Below are 18,315 nucleotides of genomic sequence, written 5' to 3' on the forward strand. Positions count from 1 at the left end.
CACACACACACACACACACACACACACTCACTCACTCACTCACTCACACACACACACACACACACACACACTCACTCACTCAGAGTCATTTAACACGTGGCTCTGGTTTCTGCGATGCTGGATATCAAGTTGTTGAGATCAGTGAGCGGCGTAAGAAACACAGATCTACAACTGTGGCCGATCGTTCAGCTTTTAATAATGTTTAACCTCCATCATCAAAACCTCATCACTCGACTCAACAGCAGCACCGCCAATTAAACATTTAAAACGCTACGGGCCAAAAGCACCGCGGGAATGCTAATCAGCCCAAGCCTAAACATGTGCGGCCAGCGATCTCATAAAGCCGGCAAACTTCACGTTAGACTCAAACACTGAAGAGGAAGAGATGAAACAGCAGAGACCGCCGATCAGTGCTGACCCCGCGGATCCTGATCAATAGAGTATGAAAGAGAAACAAGAAGATAAACGTACAGGCGGAGGATTCATGCTGGACTGATGTCAAACAGCGCTGATGCTGAAAGAACAGATCAACCAGACACAAAAACTGCCTTTTTTCCACTGTATGCCTCTTTCCGCACACAAAAGATGTTTTGTTGAAACTTCATGCTTAAATTTTAGGCATTATTCACTGAAAATCTGCACCTCTTAAATCTCAGTCAGAGTTATGCAGTTTTAAACACACCTTGTTGCAACAGACGGCCAAAAATGTGAGAACCAATTCATTCTGTCATGATACCAAAACCCAGTACCAAAATCTGAAAAACTTAACGGTTCTCCACTTTTGATACTACGGCAACAACTACTGAAACCCACTTCCTTTCAGTATTTGGGGGATGGGTGGATGGATGAATAAATGAATAAATAAATACATACATACTATACATGCATACATACACATACACATACACACACACACTATATATATATATATATATATATATATATATACACATACACATTATATATACATAATATTTTAGTGCTTTAACTTAACTAATGAAAATGTGAAATGCTGCTGTCACACTTATGGACCCTTTTGTTATGTTGTCTTCCCTCATGTGCTCACATACTATACATGCATACATACACATACACACACACACACTATATATATATATATATATATATATATATACACATACACATTATATATACATAATATTTTAGTGCTTTAACTTAACTAATGAAAATGTGAAATGCTGCTGTCACACTTATGGACCCTTTTGTTATGTTGTCTTCCCTCATGTGCTCCGTGACCTAGTTTCTGTTCCCCCTTGATCGTGTCTTTTGAGTCACCTGTGTCTTATTAATCATCTTCATTTGCCTGTGCATTTAAGCTCCTGTCTGTTCAGTCTCAGTTTGTCGGTTATTGTTGAATGTTACCCAGTGTGTTAGACCCTCTTCATCTTGTGGATTAGCACTAAAAGGATTTGTTCATATAATCTTCATCGTGACTGTGTCTTCCTAGCAGAGGCGGTGTTACAGCTACCTTGGCAATTAACTGATTATTTTTAATAATTTGTATTGATTGTATTGATATTTCAGATTTATTTTAATAAAGTGTTCTTATATATTATATTATATTATATTATATTATATTATATTAGTTAAGTTATATTTGTTTGACGTTTTTTGTTTAAGTTTAGTATAATACTATATATTAATCTTGAAGATTTTATGAAGAAAAAACAAAAACAAAAAAGCAGGCCTTCGGTTAAAATTCCAGCATTTTATGCATCATAAATGCACACATTTATATAATATTTGCACACTTTTAATGATAATGTTACAGCTTTGAGTAACTGATGACAGTGCTGCTTGCTTGAAATAATTCCACAGACTGAAGTGTGTTTCGATGGTTTGGAGGAGTTTGAGCCACACACACACACACTACACACACACACACACACACACACACACACACACACTTGTCTACTGTTGCTCTGCGGGTATGAGCTCTGAAATGTCTCTGTAATCCGTGGCAGCTCTGAACCGGCTCAGGCCGAACTGAACCGGTCTGTCTCTCGGCTTACACAGGTTCGATCCTCCCTCGAGCAGCTTTAGCAGCACCTGACCTCAGATCCTCACAAAGCCCGGCGGGAACGCCAGCAGATTAAACACTGATCCCGGGTCAGGCTGCCTGAGCTCAGAGCCAGTTCTCTCCATGAATCATCAGCAATCACACAAAGCGTATTCATACAGAAAACATTTGGTGCTGATCGCAGCTTCACACTTAATTTAAACGTCTCATTTTCGAGTGCTCTATGTGTCTATGCAGATGAGATGAATGCATACGGATTGCGAGGAGATTTGTGATGCAGATGAGCCGTTTAAAGGATTCGGGAGGTAAACATATTAGCAGAACATTAGAAACAAATGTAAAACTGAGAGCTTGATCCGACACGATGCACGTGAGGTGATTTAAATAGAAATGTCTGCTTTATGAGCCGCTAAATATAGAGAATAACTAAAGCAGAAAAAAACAGAGAAAACAAAAGAGAGATACAATTTCCCTAATGCAGATCATCAAGACCTATTCACAACTATTAATAATAATAATAATAATAATAATAATAATAATAATGTTTTATTATTAATCAATTAATTAATAATTTGCACATTCTGCTCATTATTTTATTTTCTTTCCATTATATTTTCATATTACACTTACAAGAGTGTGTTTTTCACATACTGTAGCAGTGGAAAAGTGTGTCAGTGTCACGAAAATAATATGACAACACAAGACATCTTAACGGCTCTAAAAACAGGCTGTATATACGCTCTTCTGACAGTTCTCCTGACAGCTTCACCCTCACATTTTCAGCAGCACAGTGTTCAGTGAGCTCGGACATACAGGACTGAATCATCATCATCATCATCATCATCTCACACAGCAGCAGAGAAGAAGAAGAATCCAGAAACTCCAACAACTCCTGAAATATATCTGTTTCACATTCTGCTCTAACTCGTCTAGATGGTCATTCTCATACATACGAATGACTTCCAGACTGCATTACAACTCGTCTGTGTGAGAGAGAGAGTGAGAGAGAGAGAGAGAGAGAGAGAGAGAGAGAGAGAGAGAGAGAGAGAGAGAGAGAGAGAGAGAGAGAGAGAGAGAGAGAGAGAGAGAGAGAGAGAGAGAGAGAGAGAGAGAGAGAGAGAGAGAGAGAGAGAGAGAGAGAGAGAGAGAGAGAGAGAGAGAGAGAGAGAGAGAGAGAGAGAGAGAGAGAGAGAGAGAGAGAGAGAGAGAGAGAGAGAGAGAGAGAGAGAGAGAGAGAGAGAGAGAGAGAGAGAGAGAGAGAGAGAGAGAGAGAGAGAGAGAGAGAGAGAGAGAGAGAGAGAGAGAGAGAGAGAGAGAGAGAGAGAGAGAGAGAGAGAGAGAGAGAGAGAGAGAGAGAGAGAGAGAGAGAGAGAGAGAGAGAGAGAGAGAGAGAGAGAGAGAGAGAGAGAGAGAGAGAGAGAGAGAGAGAGAGAGAGAGAGAGAGAGAGTGTGTGTGTGTGTGGCTGATCAATCTGATAGTTATTAAAGGCAGAAAACCCATATTGTGTTTTTAATACAAGTTCTAATTTTAAAATACATATTGCATGCGCTCTCATGCTGTGCATATAGACACCGGCTCGACTCATATTGCACTTTTCCAAAGACGTACCGAGAAAAAATAAGAAGTAAATGCATGTGCGTGTGTGTGTGTATCCAATCAGATTGACAGCAGTAGAAAATTCATATTGTGCTTTTAATACATGCTCTCTGTTTTATCCAGCTTTAATGTTGTGCATTTAGATCCCAGACCGACCCGTAATGCCCTTTTTTACAGAGTGTGTGTGTGTGTTTGTGTGTGTGTGTGTGTGTGTGTGGTCCTGGCAGACAGACAGCACTGATAAAGCAGCAGATGGTCTGTGTGTCCGTCTCTCATTCAGCATCATCACACTGGGCTCAAGGAAGGTCGTGTTCATCTTTAAAACATCACATCCTGTTAAACACTGATTCTCCATTAAAGTCCATTCAACAATGACCCGTCAGACAGAAACCAGCCGGCGCGTGCCAAACCGCAGCAGCCCGGTTAACCTCCAATCTCTGATAGCAAAACAATGTCAATCAAGTTGCATACTGACGAGAAATGAGCTGCTACATTTCAAACCAATCAAACTGACTAGTCTAAACTTAACATCCTAGCAACTGCACAGCCTGCATTTAAAAAAAAATCAAGAAACAATGAAAACGAGAAATTGGCTTCATCCAAACACAGAAACATAAGCAAACTATTTAAAATCTACTTAGCTAGTAAAAGAAATTAAGAAAACAAGCTCCAAAAACACATATTTGTGGCTAAATATTGTTTCCTTAAAGGGAAAAAAAAAAAGAAATTTGCTGAGCATTTATTCATTCGCAGGCCATCCAAGATGAGTTTGTTTCTTCATCAGATTTGTAGAAATGTAGCATTGCATCAGTGTCTCAGCAATGGATGCTCTGCAGTGAATGGGTGCCGTCAGAATGAGAGTCCAAACAGCTGATAAAAACATCACAATAATCCACAAGTAATCCACAGCACTCCAGTCCATCAGTTAACATCTGGAGAAGACAGAAGCTGAAACAAATCCATCATTAAGATGTTTTTTTTTTTACTTTAAACAGTTGCTTCTGGCTAAAATATGAGTCCATAATCCATAATAACACTTCATCCAGTGAAAAAGTGCATCTCCTGTTGTCTCTCACATCAAAATCCACCCACATATTTGTTTAGTATACATTTATGTATAAATTTGCTTAGCATTGCTACTTGAACATGATGTAAAATAGAGAACGAGCTCTTACTCTCACAGTAGGACGGTGTTTAGGCAACTATAAACACACAAAGCAGATCTCACCATCATTAAACGGTTTGTTTAACAGTTAATAATTCATAATTCTGAACAGCAGCAGCACATAAAACAAGACTCAAAAGTGCTGCTGCGCTCGTGAGCGTCGACGAAGGGTTTAAACGCATCCGTGAACGTCAAACTGTAAACTCAAGTCATTTGCATTTGTATGGTCACTAATGTATCTATTAATGCAGCCGTTTATGAAGGATCTGAAAACGTATTTTGGGAATTAATTTTACATCTCATCAGCCTCTCTTCACAATACGGCTGTGGTTTTAAATTGCTACTCATGAAGATACAATCATATTTAATAAATGTCAGTCAATCAAGCATTTTTTATAACATAACTTCAATAAGTAGAACTAAAACATTGTTGCAGCCGTGTATATTGGGTTTGCTGAGACATTATTAGTCATTGAGAGTTTCTGTGAACAACAGACTAACAATAATGAGCTTCAAGATTGAGAACACACTAAATGTTATTCAAACGTAAAAATGTTTTATTTAACAACATTAGCTTACAATAATCATCAACGACTTATCTTTATGCTCATGTATTCCCTCAGGTAGGCTCACTAATATCTAATAGTAAGTTGTTGGGCTCATGAATATTAACCATGCTGCCATATTCACCTATAGTGATTTGCTGAAATTAAAATGCAGCACTAGCCAATGGGATTGCAGCTTGCACATTAGTCCCGCCCACTATCGAAGTAACATCCTGGAAAATGCTTCTGTTTGGCCTTTAAAGCCTTCGTTTAACTTCACATTTTCTGCAATTAAGCAAAATATTATATTCTCAGATATAATTACTATTTTTTTCAAATGTAGTAGCTTATTTAAAAAAAAAAAAGATTTTTTTTTTCTCTCAATTCTGACTTTTTTTTTCACATAATTGCAATTATGAGTTATTAATTGCAAAGATATGAATTCAGAATTCTGAGGATTGTAAAAAAGTAATTTCCCATTTTTTTATTCCATGGCGGAAGCTTCCACAGTCAGAAAAGTTCACAAATTTCTAAAACTGACTAATGATAAACAGCACTTTATTTGAGCACAAATGCTAATATTGTAGAATATAATTATGCATTAAATTACAGAAACCAAATGACTTCAATGTATTTATAGCTAAGCATCCTATATATTGTGTGCATTTTAAGCACGTTCATACATGATCTTTTGCCTCACATCTGAATCGATGCATACTTTTGATGCTGCTTTAATTATTTAATTGCTGATGCGAGCTTTAATCATGTTGTCAGCAGTCTATTCATGAGACAGTTGTAAAGAGACATTGTAAATTCAGTCCGTCAGGTCTAGCTTCGCTTACATGAGCTTCACATGTTCACATGCTCTCACTGACACTGACATTCACTTTTCCCACAAGGTACAGTAAGGAATGGCTTTATTAATGCCAGCAGTGCCTGACTGGGTTTCTTTATATAGCACACACACTGAACACAATGGGCAATTCAAAGTGCTTTACTGGCAACAAAAAATAAAAAATAAGTCAAAGAAATCCTTGCACAAAAATACCTACAATACATTTTCAAACAGAGCAATTTTGAAGAATATTTATGCAGCTCTTTTCCATACATTGACTGTCTGTATGTCAATCTCCAAAAAATACCAAAATAGCGCCGGAAAATATCATTAAAACACCAAAACAGTATTTTACAATACTTAAGTACTCAATACTTGAGTTCAACATGATTTGGTCTTCGCAGTTCAATTTAACACTCATGTTTTATTCAAAACTTTTCGACCTGATTTTTTTTTTTTTTTGCATTAGACTAGAAATTATAATAAAAAATAATAATTTGTGTACTTTTTTAAACGTTTTTTTCCCACCTTGTTCCACTTGGGTTGTTCCCAATCAAAAATGACTCACCTACAAAAATTGCTCATAAATTTTGTATTATGCGGAATTATTACCAAATCATTGATTCAATCCTTTTATCAGTTTGTTTTCTTTTAATTAGCACAGGTTTTGTGTTTGTTTTTGAGACTGATTGATCGTAGGCCTCACTGATCTGATTTTATGCACCTCAGTTTTAAAGCGAATATTGCCAAAATTATCCACAATTTATTTATTTTTTTTTTTTTTACTTTTTTCAGTTCCAAAATGAAACACAAAGCCTGTGTTAACTGAAACAAAACAAGTTGACAAAAACATTGAATCCGAGATTCGGTGATAATATAGCATAATAAATTGATAAGCGATTTCTAAAAGGCTGGTCATTTTTGAACACCAAATTAGGTAAAGGATTTTCAGCACAGCAAAAAATACGTTTCCTCTGACAAATCTGTCAAATCCTTTCAGAAGACATTAAATATAATTTCATATAGACTAATTGCATATGCTGCTTTTAAGGTGCCTCCTTTTGAAGCTTTGGTCTCAATACAATTGCTTGGGGAAAGAGCAGCAAGGACATTCTTCAAAATCTCTCCTTTTGCAATCCTTGCATCAAAGAAAGTCCTATGGGTTTAGAACAACATCATTTGGTCATGATTGCAATTTCCACTTGAGCAGCTATTTAAGCGCAACAGAAAACAGATGCTATTTGCATATTAGAAGTGTATAAACACATTTATATCTATGCATTCAGCAGATGCTTTTATAGACTTATCAACAATGTTTGGCAGCATACAATACCACGTTTAACAGTGACGAAGAAATTAATCAATCTGTTCTCTTCATTGTTTTATATAATAATATCCCCCGTGTTCTCAATAATAACCTTTTGTGTAAACTGGAAAGGAAGGCTTCAGTGGGCATACAGACTGAGAAATATACAGAATAACCCTGTAATTTTCATCCAGACGGGCCGCAGCTCTCCAAACGCATGAACATCTCTTTCCTTCAGAACAACAGCGGCTCAGTTTGTTGCGGGCCGTTTATTGATCGTGAAAGGGCATCAATAGTTTCAACATCAAACCTATTTCTCCTCAGAAAAACACACTCTGTACCCGAGCTTTGGTTTCTGAACACAGCGCTAGGAATCTATTCTTAACGCGGGATCAGGTCGGGTATCGATCCATCACTGTTATTAATAAGTCAAACTCTGCGCTGGAGCACGAAACAAAAATAATCAAACTCTCTGCGCTTCTCGGCTCTCAGTGGCAATGCACTGCTCTTCCCGTCCACAGCGACTGTTGCACATCACATCCTTAGCATCAGGAATAACAGACCAAAGCTTTTCTCATCGCTGTGTGTGAGGCGTTTTCTGACAAACATAACACGTACAAAGAAAGAGCTAGCACTTATGCGATGTTGTCATGCTCGCTTGAACAAAACTTGAGTTCAATTCACTGAAAATTGACAAATTTGTCATTAATTGTTAAAAAGCTTTGAATCTGGATTTTATGATACATATACACTGCTGGTAATGTTTTTGAAAGAAGTCTCTTCTGCTCACCGAGGCTGCATCTATTTGATTAAAAACACAGTAAAAACTGTGAAATATTATTATGATTTAAAATACGTTTTTTTTATGTGAATATATGTTCAACTGTAATTTATTTCTGTGATCAAAGCTGTATTTTCAGCATCATTACGCCAGTCTTCAGTGTCACATGATCTTCAGAAATCATTCTGATTTGCTGCTCAAGAAACATTTCTGATTATTACGTAAACTGTGATACATTTTTCAGGATTCTTTGAAGAATAGAATGTTCAAAACAACAGCATTTATTTGAAATATAAATCTTTTGTAACATTCTGTCTTTACTGTCACTTTTGATCAGTTTAATTCATTCTTGAACACATACATATATACTGTATATATTATCAAACTTTATTTTTCAGAATAAATGCTTTCTTTAAAAATTTATTTTCAATTTTCTTTGATGCCTCTATTTAAAATGGACATGTTTTGTAACATTATAAATGTCTTTACTGTCTTTTTTTTTATCAATATAATGCATCCTCGCAGAATAGAAGTATTAATTTCTTAATTTATTTCTTATATCCTTTAGTATACAGATGTGGATTTATATTTTATTTATTTATTCGATTATGACTTCATAAACTGAATTCAAGTGAACACAAGTTCAAACCAGTGTTATTATCGCTAACTAAAACTAATACAAGATTTTACATTTTTAAATAAATATTTAAAATAAATTTTCATTTTAAATAAATGAACTAAAATTTCTATTTACTAATATTATTAGTAAAAGAAAAAAAACTTAAACTGAAAAAATAAACAAACAAATAAATAAATAAATAATAAACAAACAAGCCTAAATCGTAATATTTAAAAAGAACAAAAACTAATAGAAATGGCACACAACAACAGAACTAAAAATGAACCTAAAATTAAAAAGAAACCTGAAAATATACAAATAAAACCTATTTCAAAAACTATAAAATCATGTAAATAATATTAAAATAACACTGGTTCAAACTAAATCATACACACGGAGTAGATCTGGAAATAATCTTCACAGAGTGACGTAGCCTGCTAACTCTATAAGTCACCTATACATGTTACACCATCATGTACGCAAGTTACGTTCTGTATTGAGGCCATATCAAAGGTTCAGTTCAAGTGAATTGAAGCCAACCAGACAGATTTGGATTCACACTATAAGCTCTCGTCTGAAAACGCATTACAAGTCAAACAGATGCAGCGTCTTCAGCAACACTCATGATCTCGGACATCTCAACTAACACACGTCACATCCAACACGCACTTCATCAAGTCTACTTGACCTCTGACCTCTGTCAAAACAGCTGTCGCTCAACAATCGTCAAGTGCATGCTGGGAAGGCTGGCGGTCACATGACCTGACAGAGCTCAAGCAAAGAGCTGCAGGCGACTGCTGATCTGAGAGCAGCTGTGCTTCTCAAGCCTGCATTTCTGAACAACACTGAATTCATTCTAACCTATAGCTTACAAACGTGACCTAAAACCGGTTTATTCAAAAGATAATAAGCACAGCTGCTCTCGTTGATGCAAAAACACAGTCACGGGTAATAATGAGGCCAAGAACAAAAATCGATCATTACCTAATAATACAATTAGTAGCTGACCGATAATTTCATTTGCCCTTGTGAAAAATAAGTGCGCTTAACTGTAGTGATGTGTACACTTGTAGTGTACTTCAAATCTTAAAAAAGTGTATTTTTAATAAACTGCACTTGCTGAAAATATAATATTAATGAAATAAAAGGCCACTTAAGTCACTTAAAGAGAGACATTTTTATGACTGTTTCTGAACACACTTAAGTGCACTTAAAAAGTGCATTTTGTAAGCATGTCAAAAAAAAGTAAATCATTGTTAAATCATTGCGTTTTAAAGAAATACACACCTTATTTTGATGTGATGACTAACATACTAAAGCACATGGAAAGTACTTAATTATCATTTTAACTGTAGTGTGTTATACAATATTATATTTAAAGTCAATATATTTTAACCCCCGGTTTCACAGACAAGGCTTAAGCTAGTCCCAGACTAAAATACATGTTTGAGCTGTCTCAACTGAAAATATCTTGCTCTGACATATCTTAAAATATATCGGTGTCATTGTTCTGTGTCGAGATGTACTTGTAATGTTTTCTTAGTCGCTTAAATATCTTAATTTGACTAAGGCCTAGTCCTGGCTTAAGCTAAGCCCCGTTTGTGAAACCGGGCCTACATCTACTAAATTGCAACTAGACTTAAATGCATGACACACAAGTTTCAACAGAAATTATATCAAAGCATATTTTAGCTTACCATAAATGCGTGTCAGTACATTCAGCAGTACTTTAACCATATTTCAAAAGACAATAGAAGTAATTATGAAATTACTTGTACAGCTGTAGTCAAGTCCTACTTCAGTAGGTCAAAAACACTTTAAAGTTGAACTAATTGCATTTTTAATATAAACCGAAACTATAATACATTTTAATTTAATTGCAATTAACAGTTCACACTTAAGTATATAATTTCTGCACTAAAAGCATGCTTAAGTGCACTTCTTTTCACAAGCGTGTTCCCGTGATCGTAGGCTGCGTTCGCTCATGCAAGCGTTTAAGAGCGAGTGGATTATTATGGGAGTTATTTGCAAAGGTGGAGGTTACATTTGGTCAAGGCCTCAAATGACAACAACAGGACCTCACAAAAACACAAGGAACATGAGCTGGGGTGCGAATGAAGAGAAAAGCATGCGACGTGAGGATGAAAGCGGTGCAAATATAAAGAGGAAAATACCTGGACGAAATATCGACACGAGCGCTCCCTTTTCTGCAGCTGAAAACCCAAAGAGAAGCACTTTAGTATCAAGCAGAAAATACCACAGTCTCAAGGTCTTTCACAGTCGAACACAACGAAGCGTAGTTGGTGCAAGGCTAATGCTGTATCTGTATTATTTCAACTTTTATTTAATTATTGCACAGAATCTGTTGAATCTACAAAGCGAATGTTGTGAAGAGCTCCACAGGAATCCATAGTTTCCATTGAAAACCGCATTGGTGTCTGGTGTGAAAGAGCCTTTGGAAGCACATAAATCACATCCTACTGAACCCAGAGGAAAAGATGAATCCAGTTTGGCACGAATTTGGCCCTGCTCAAAAGAGAGACGATCGCTGAAAGAGAAATTCAGTAGAAAGGAACTGGAAGGACATATGTGACCCTGGAGCACAAAAGCAGTCTTAAGTCGCTGGGGTATATTTGTAGCAATAGCCAACAATACATTGTATGGGTCAAAATTATCGATTTTTCTTTTATGCCAAAAATCATTAGGATATTAAGTAAAGATCATGTTCCATGAAGATATTTTGTAAATTTCCTACAGTAAATATATCAAAACTTAATTTTTGATTAGTAATATGCATTGCTAAGAACTTCATCTGGACAACTTTAAAGATGATTTTCTCAATATTTGGATTTTTTTGCATCCTCAGATTCCAGATTTTCAAATAGATGATTAATGTTAAGAGTTAAGATTTATTCAGCTTTCAGATGATGTATAAATCTCAAATTCGAAAAATTGACTCTTATGACTGGTTTTGTGGTCCAGTGTCACATATGGTAAATTCAACAACAAAATGCAATTCATAAGTCAAAATACAGGTAAAAATCAATACAGAAAATGCCTTCATATGGTTTGTTGGATCAGTGGTTGGTTATAATTGGCACCAAATTACTTCCATACACTCTCAAGAGTGCATCTTAGTACCTCCAGTGTAAATATTTGTATTTTAATGGTACATTTTTGTACCTTTTGAAAAGGTGGCGTCCCTGTGACAGCTTTTTTTTTTTTCTCTGAGAGTGGCATTTCAGAGTCGTTCAGTGGTCATAGTTCTAATGGTTTCTACTTCTATAACTTCACAGCTGACAGATCAGGTGCTGATTGAGTTTCAATAACATCAGAAAAGGTTTCATTTGAGTTTGAATAATATTTTGTGTGGCTTTAATGGCCATGATGAAAGATACGATGGATCATTTAACTCAGAGTTTGAAAATAAATGGAAAAGGAAACGAGAACGTTCAAACGGAGCTCAAGTGTTTTCCCGGACAAACACTGCATGAGTTTTGAATAATTCTAAAACTATTATTTTTATGAATTTGATTATGTACCGGCTGTGACTTGTGATTGGTTTTATAACCGCGTAACATGTGATGTGGACAGAATCTGGTTGTATCACGTCTGGTTATGACAGTGTTGCTGTTTTATTGTTTCTGCTGTTATTTTGTCATTTCTTATGTTTCTATCATTTTCTCGTTTGCTTTGCTTTCAGGCTCTGAAAGAAAGAAATTACATAAGAAAGGAAGAAAATAAAAAAATATATTTTTTTTTTTGGCAAAGAATTCATAATTTTATTTATCAAGGATGCATTAAATTGATCAAAAGTGACAGTAAAGACATTTATAAAGTTGCACACGATTTCTATTTCAAATACATGCTGTTCTTTTGACCTTTCTATTCATCTGTGAATCCTGAAAAATAAAATGTGTCCCAATTTCCTCAAAAATATTGTGCAGCACAACTGTTTTCATCATTGATAATAATCAGAACTGTTTGTTGAGCAGCAAATCAGCATATTAGAATGATTTCTGAAGATCACTAAAGACTGAATGAAAAAATTCAGCTTTGAACACAGAAATAAATTACATTTTAACAGATATTCACATAGAAAACAGCTGTTTGAAATTGCAATAATATTTTACAATTTTGCTATTTTTATTGCATTTTTGATCAAATAAATGCAGCCCTGGTGAGCAGAAGAGACTTCTTTACTGGCCCCAAACTTTTGAACTAGTGCATAAAATATTTTATTTGGCTTGGATTTCCAAAAAATATATTCATTATTCACCACCGACACAATATATTTCACTCATGTTGCTGACTGTATATCATGATGCTTTGGGAAACGAATGAGTGACGTCCAGCTAGCATTTTGGAAATAACATGATTAATTTTTGCATTACAACCAAATAAAGAGTCAACGATTTGCTATTTTGATCATAGACAATGATTATAAATGCAGTTATGTGTCATTTCAATCAGTGTTGCTACTGTTAGCGGAAAATAAAACAATGAAAATATGTTTACAGTAACTGAAATGAAGATTAAATGAAATCAAATAAAAATATTAGATGCAGAACTATTAGATGTAAGCAAAAAGTAGTAATGTTGCTTTAGCAACAAACTGAAATAAATAAACTAAACTAATTACTCAAACTAAAAAATGAAAGTATAAAAGTAAAATACACATTATAATACTATATAAATAATATATTATAATATATTCTAAAATAATACTAAAACATCATTGATTCAACACTGAAAATGTAATTTGCATGTAATGAATAGTTGCATGCAATTAAAACTTAAATGAAAATGAGAAATGTTGCCATAGCAACTAAATTAAATAAATCATTTTAGGCTGAAGTAGAAAATTAAAACACAACATATAATAATAAGTAATAAACTTAAATAAGCTATTTCAAGAAATTAATTCATACTTTAATAGTATATAAATAATACTAAAATAACACAACGAAAGATCAATAAGATAGTTGCATCGCATGTAATCAAAACTTAAAACTAAAAACTTTGAATTTTTGCCTAACACAACTAAATGAAATAAGTTGAAGTTGAAGTATTAAAATTACTAAAACTTAAACTGAAATAAAAAATAAATTATCGCTAAATAGGAAATTAAAAAAGACAAAATCATACAAAGAAATTACTAAAACGTTTACTTCATAATATTAATAAACACTATGATAGTATTTAAATAATACTAAAATAACACATTTAAATCCTGAAAAGGATAAATAAGAACAGTTGCATGCAATTAAAACTCCACAATTTCACCTAATATTTGTGTGTGCGATGCATTTTATTAGAGTATCGTGATCATTATTTGTTCACTGTTTTGCACAAGAACCCTAACGTAGCATATTTCGCTCACTCAAGAGGATGAGCTGAAGATGTAGACACCTCACACAGAGCTGACATCTTTTACATCAGTGATCTGAAGCTCGAATCACCAGCTGTGAAATTCAAAGGCAGATTGAGTTTAAAATTACCGCTTCGATTAATTAGCATGAAGAGTGTGACGGCCTCGTCAGAAAGTGTGAGTGTGACGCGCGCTGATCGCAGCGGCAGTGTAAAGTCAAGTTTGCAGAATTGTGGGTGGAAACGAAGTGTGAGTTTCTCAGAAGACGCATGGAAACAGGTGTTTGTGCTCCTCGCTCGGGCATCCCGATCTGAAAAATGACACTCTTAAAAGCCAAGTTAATTAATTTTGAGCTCAGACAGTACAGTGACAGTCACAAGAAGAACTTAGATGATGGGTTTGATTAAACTGATACATGTTTACTTTGAACGCAGTGTAAGCCTTGGATGAAAGTGACTGCTGAACACATACATTTTAATTAGGAACATATTACTCCACAGAAACCAGAAGCAGTGCTGTGAATGTGTGTGTGTTGTCAGGATCCAGCATTTACTTGCTAATAGTGGATGAATTGAGAGCATTTTTTGAGCAGCAATAAAACTGGACTTTGGATTGTTATTGAATGGTTTATTAAATGGCTTGAATCAATAAAATAAAATTAAATGAATAAAATAAAAATAAATAAATAAATACATATACATACAGTTGTGCAGTTTGAAATTTGACTTAAAATATATTATGTTTAGATTGTCAAATTGTAATTGCATGATTTGCTGATGAAGTAAATTAATAACATCTATCATCTAAAATTAAAACTGGCAAAAAAAACAAAGAAACAATCAATTTACTTTTGTCAATGAATGAATTGAGAAAAATTTTATATTTTACAATATTTATACTGACCGATAATGAAAATTTGCTTTTTATTAAATGGTTTATTAGATGTTTGGAAAACAAACAGATCAATAAATAATCTTGGTATTTGAATGAATCATCCTTAAAATCCTTACATTTTAACCAATTGCATGCTTTGCTGATTAAGTCAATTAATAACATCCAGGGTCCAAAATGAAAACTTTAAGATCACCAAATGCAAAAAAAACAAAAACATTATTTTTATGAAAAGGTTTGGATCAAAAACCAACAAACAAGAAGGTTTAAAGAAAAGAAATGAAGCTATCACATTGAAAAATGGAAAACTAAAAATGGAAATGAAGCTAAAATAAAATAGTTTAAGCACATAACAAAATTACTAAGACATTTAAATAAATACTGAAAAGATAAACATGAAAGCTAATTCAAATGTTAATAAATACACTATTATAGTATATAAATACTACCTCAATGAATTAATCAACAGCCTAAATGTTGCAGTTCCTAACAAAGTTATTGACCAACTATTTCATTTACTCTCCAAAGCCAGGTTTTACTGGCACTGGGTTTCTTGTATTGTATTGTTAATTTTGGACCCTGTGTGTAATATTAATACACACACAACGTCTGAATGAAAGGGCTTTGTTCTCTGTGTGTCTGAAGACAAACTACACGCAGGTCTGGAGAAAACAGCGTCAGAGCGAAGCTCTTTAACTCCGCGGAAACTTTAATAACGCTGGCGATTATTCACGCCGCATAATGTCCTCAGAGCGATAGGAGCCTCAGGACGGCGAGAGTTTCTCTTCGCCCAAGTCAAACCTATTTTTAAACAGACGGCTGACTGCGGGGAGAAACACAGGGGATCATTCATCCTGACAAACACGGACATCATTAAAAAAACACCCACTGCTCTCCATACCGACTGCATCAAAGAGCACGCTTTATCTGCCTCACGCTTCCCGTCCGTTTCTCTGCTGGTGAAGTCAAACATAATAAGAAGAAGTAGTCGATTTAATACACTAATATGGTGTGTTTAATTACGGAAAAACCCGTCCCACCCAGACCTGTCCATCGTCTTACACTGATGCACTTACTGATGAACATGATGCAGGACGACTGACTGTATGATATAGCCTATGAGAATGCAGTTATATGCCCTGAAATTCAAGATATGAGGGCAGAAAATGCCCCTGTATGAGTTTTTGTCTTATATTTACATCATATGATTTAGTTCAGCAATATCACATGAGTATGAGTGCTGTTTTTCCCGAATATCTGTATGATTGCAAATGTGATATTGATTTGATAGTTCAATTAACATGAAGTTAATATTGTGTCACACAGTATTGTCTATTTTTGTGTAATTCCGCCAACGAAAATAGTTCCAAACAAAGCCACAGCAGAGCAGTTCCAGGTCTCAGAGCAAAGCACCAATTTTTTATTTTTTTTACTAAATGAATGCGTTGTTTTGAACAAATCGAGTGGGTGAATTATTCAATGACTCATTCATAAAGACAGTCACACTTGCTGCGTTTCTGACTGAATCAGTCGACTGAACGAATCGAGTGAACCAATGACTCAGTGACTTATTCATAAAGACACTCACACTTGCTTCGTTTCTGAATGAATCAGCTGTTTGGACGAATCGAATGAGCCAAAAAATTAAATGACTCATTCATGAAGACAGTCAAACTTTGCTTCGTTTCTGACTGAATCAGTCGACTGAACGAATCGAGTGAGCCAATGATTCAGTGACTTATTCATAAAGACAGTCACACTTGCTTAGTTTCTGACTGAATCAGTCGACTGACCGAATCGAGTGAGCCAATGACTCAGTGACTTATTCATAAAGACAGTCACACTTGCTTTGTTTCTGAATGAATCAGTCGACTGAACGAATCGAGTGAGCCAATGACTCAGTGACTTATTCATAAAGACAGTCAATTGCTTAATTTCTGACTGAATCAGCTGTTTAAATAAATCAAGTGAGTCAATGATTTAGTGACTCATTCATAAAGACCGCCACCTACTGGCACTTTTAGTTTCACTTTTAGTTTAGTTTAGTTTTTTAGTTTCAAGTTATAATGTCTACCAATGCTTTTCTCATCTAACACAATAATGACTTCAAGTGATCTTTTTTTTGGGGGGGTGGGGGGGGGGCATATTCTCAGACTGATGTGAGATTAATTTGCAATTAATTCGATTTATTAATCAGCACATTATGTAATTAGAATAAGTTTCATTTCTTTACAGCCTTAATAATAAATACCGATTAGCTGTTCCAAACCACAGACTTGTCACATATAAACTGGTCTAGACCAGATTCATGCATCATGTGTCCACTGCAGTTCAGATTACGTATTGAACATAAAAATTACATATAATTCACACGCTCCAACCGGATTGGCTGACTTTAATAATTTTATTCAATGTCAAGTTTTGTCAGTCCACCTGGACACAATTTCAAAGTTAGCAGGTTGATACATTGAACATTTGTGAGGAAGAAAAACTCACTGTATTTGAAGACGTTTGTGATATTCATGGCATTGAGTCTTTGAAAGACATTCTTAGTGGGAAGTTTTTAAGGATATCCTGCTATGTTAGCTATACTTCAGCTGGTCATCCCGGAATACACATGGATTTTCATTATATCCCATAAACTATTGATTAAAAGGGACAATTTTATGCAATATTTGACTAGGGTCGCATACCATTAGCTTAGAAACATGCTAGCATCAAACTATCTGAAAACATGTAAGCGTTAGTCAAGACTCTCATGCACTTTTGTGTTAAATGATTCTTACATAAACTGCTGTGTTTAATTAAATTCATTTTAACCATTCATGTAAGAATAGGTTTACAAACAAATGCATAGAAATCGTTTTGCTTGTTCTCATGAATTACGATAATAAAGAGGCTAATAAAGATGTCAGAAGAGCTAGTGCATGTAAAAACTGAAAACTTTTTAATCACTTCAGCCGTTCATTTACATGACATCGTCAATTTCTCTGTTATCGTCTCCTGAAACCGGTATCGTCTTTGTTATTATCTCCAATACCGTTATAGTCTCTGTTATTGTCTCCAGTATCGTTATCGTCTCTATAATCGTTATCGTCTTAGTTATAGTCTCCAATACTGTTATCTTCTCTGTTAACGTCTCCAATACCAATATATATATATAT

General features: G+C 34.9%; 1 protein-coding gene across 1 annotated transcript in view; it reads right to left on the minus strand.

Moving 5' to 3' along the window:
* Positions 1-364: 364 nt before the first annotated feature.
* LOC107726181 (adhesion G protein-coupled receptor L3-like) overlaps positions 365-18,315 on the minus strand; it is a 44,495-nt gene continuing 26,544 nt past the window's right edge. The window contains exons 6-7 of the mRNA XM_016535701.1: positions 11,064-11,102; positions 365-514 (exon numbers count right to left, since the gene is read on the minus strand). Of these exons, the coding sequence (XP_016391187.1) occupies positions 365-514; positions 11,064-11,102 (189 nt within the window). The remainder of the gene's footprint in view (positions 515-11,063; positions 11,103-18,315) is intronic.

Source organism: Sinocyclocheilus rhinocerous, unplaced genomic scaffold, assembly GCF_001515625.1.
Source record: "Sinocyclocheilus rhinocerous isolate Xijiao unplaced genomic scaffold, SAMN03320098_v1.1 scaffold1898, whole genome shotgun sequence".
Lineage (NCBI taxonomy): Eukaryota > Metazoa > Chordata > Actinopteri > Cypriniformes > Cyprinidae > Sinocyclocheilus > Sinocyclocheilus rhinocerous.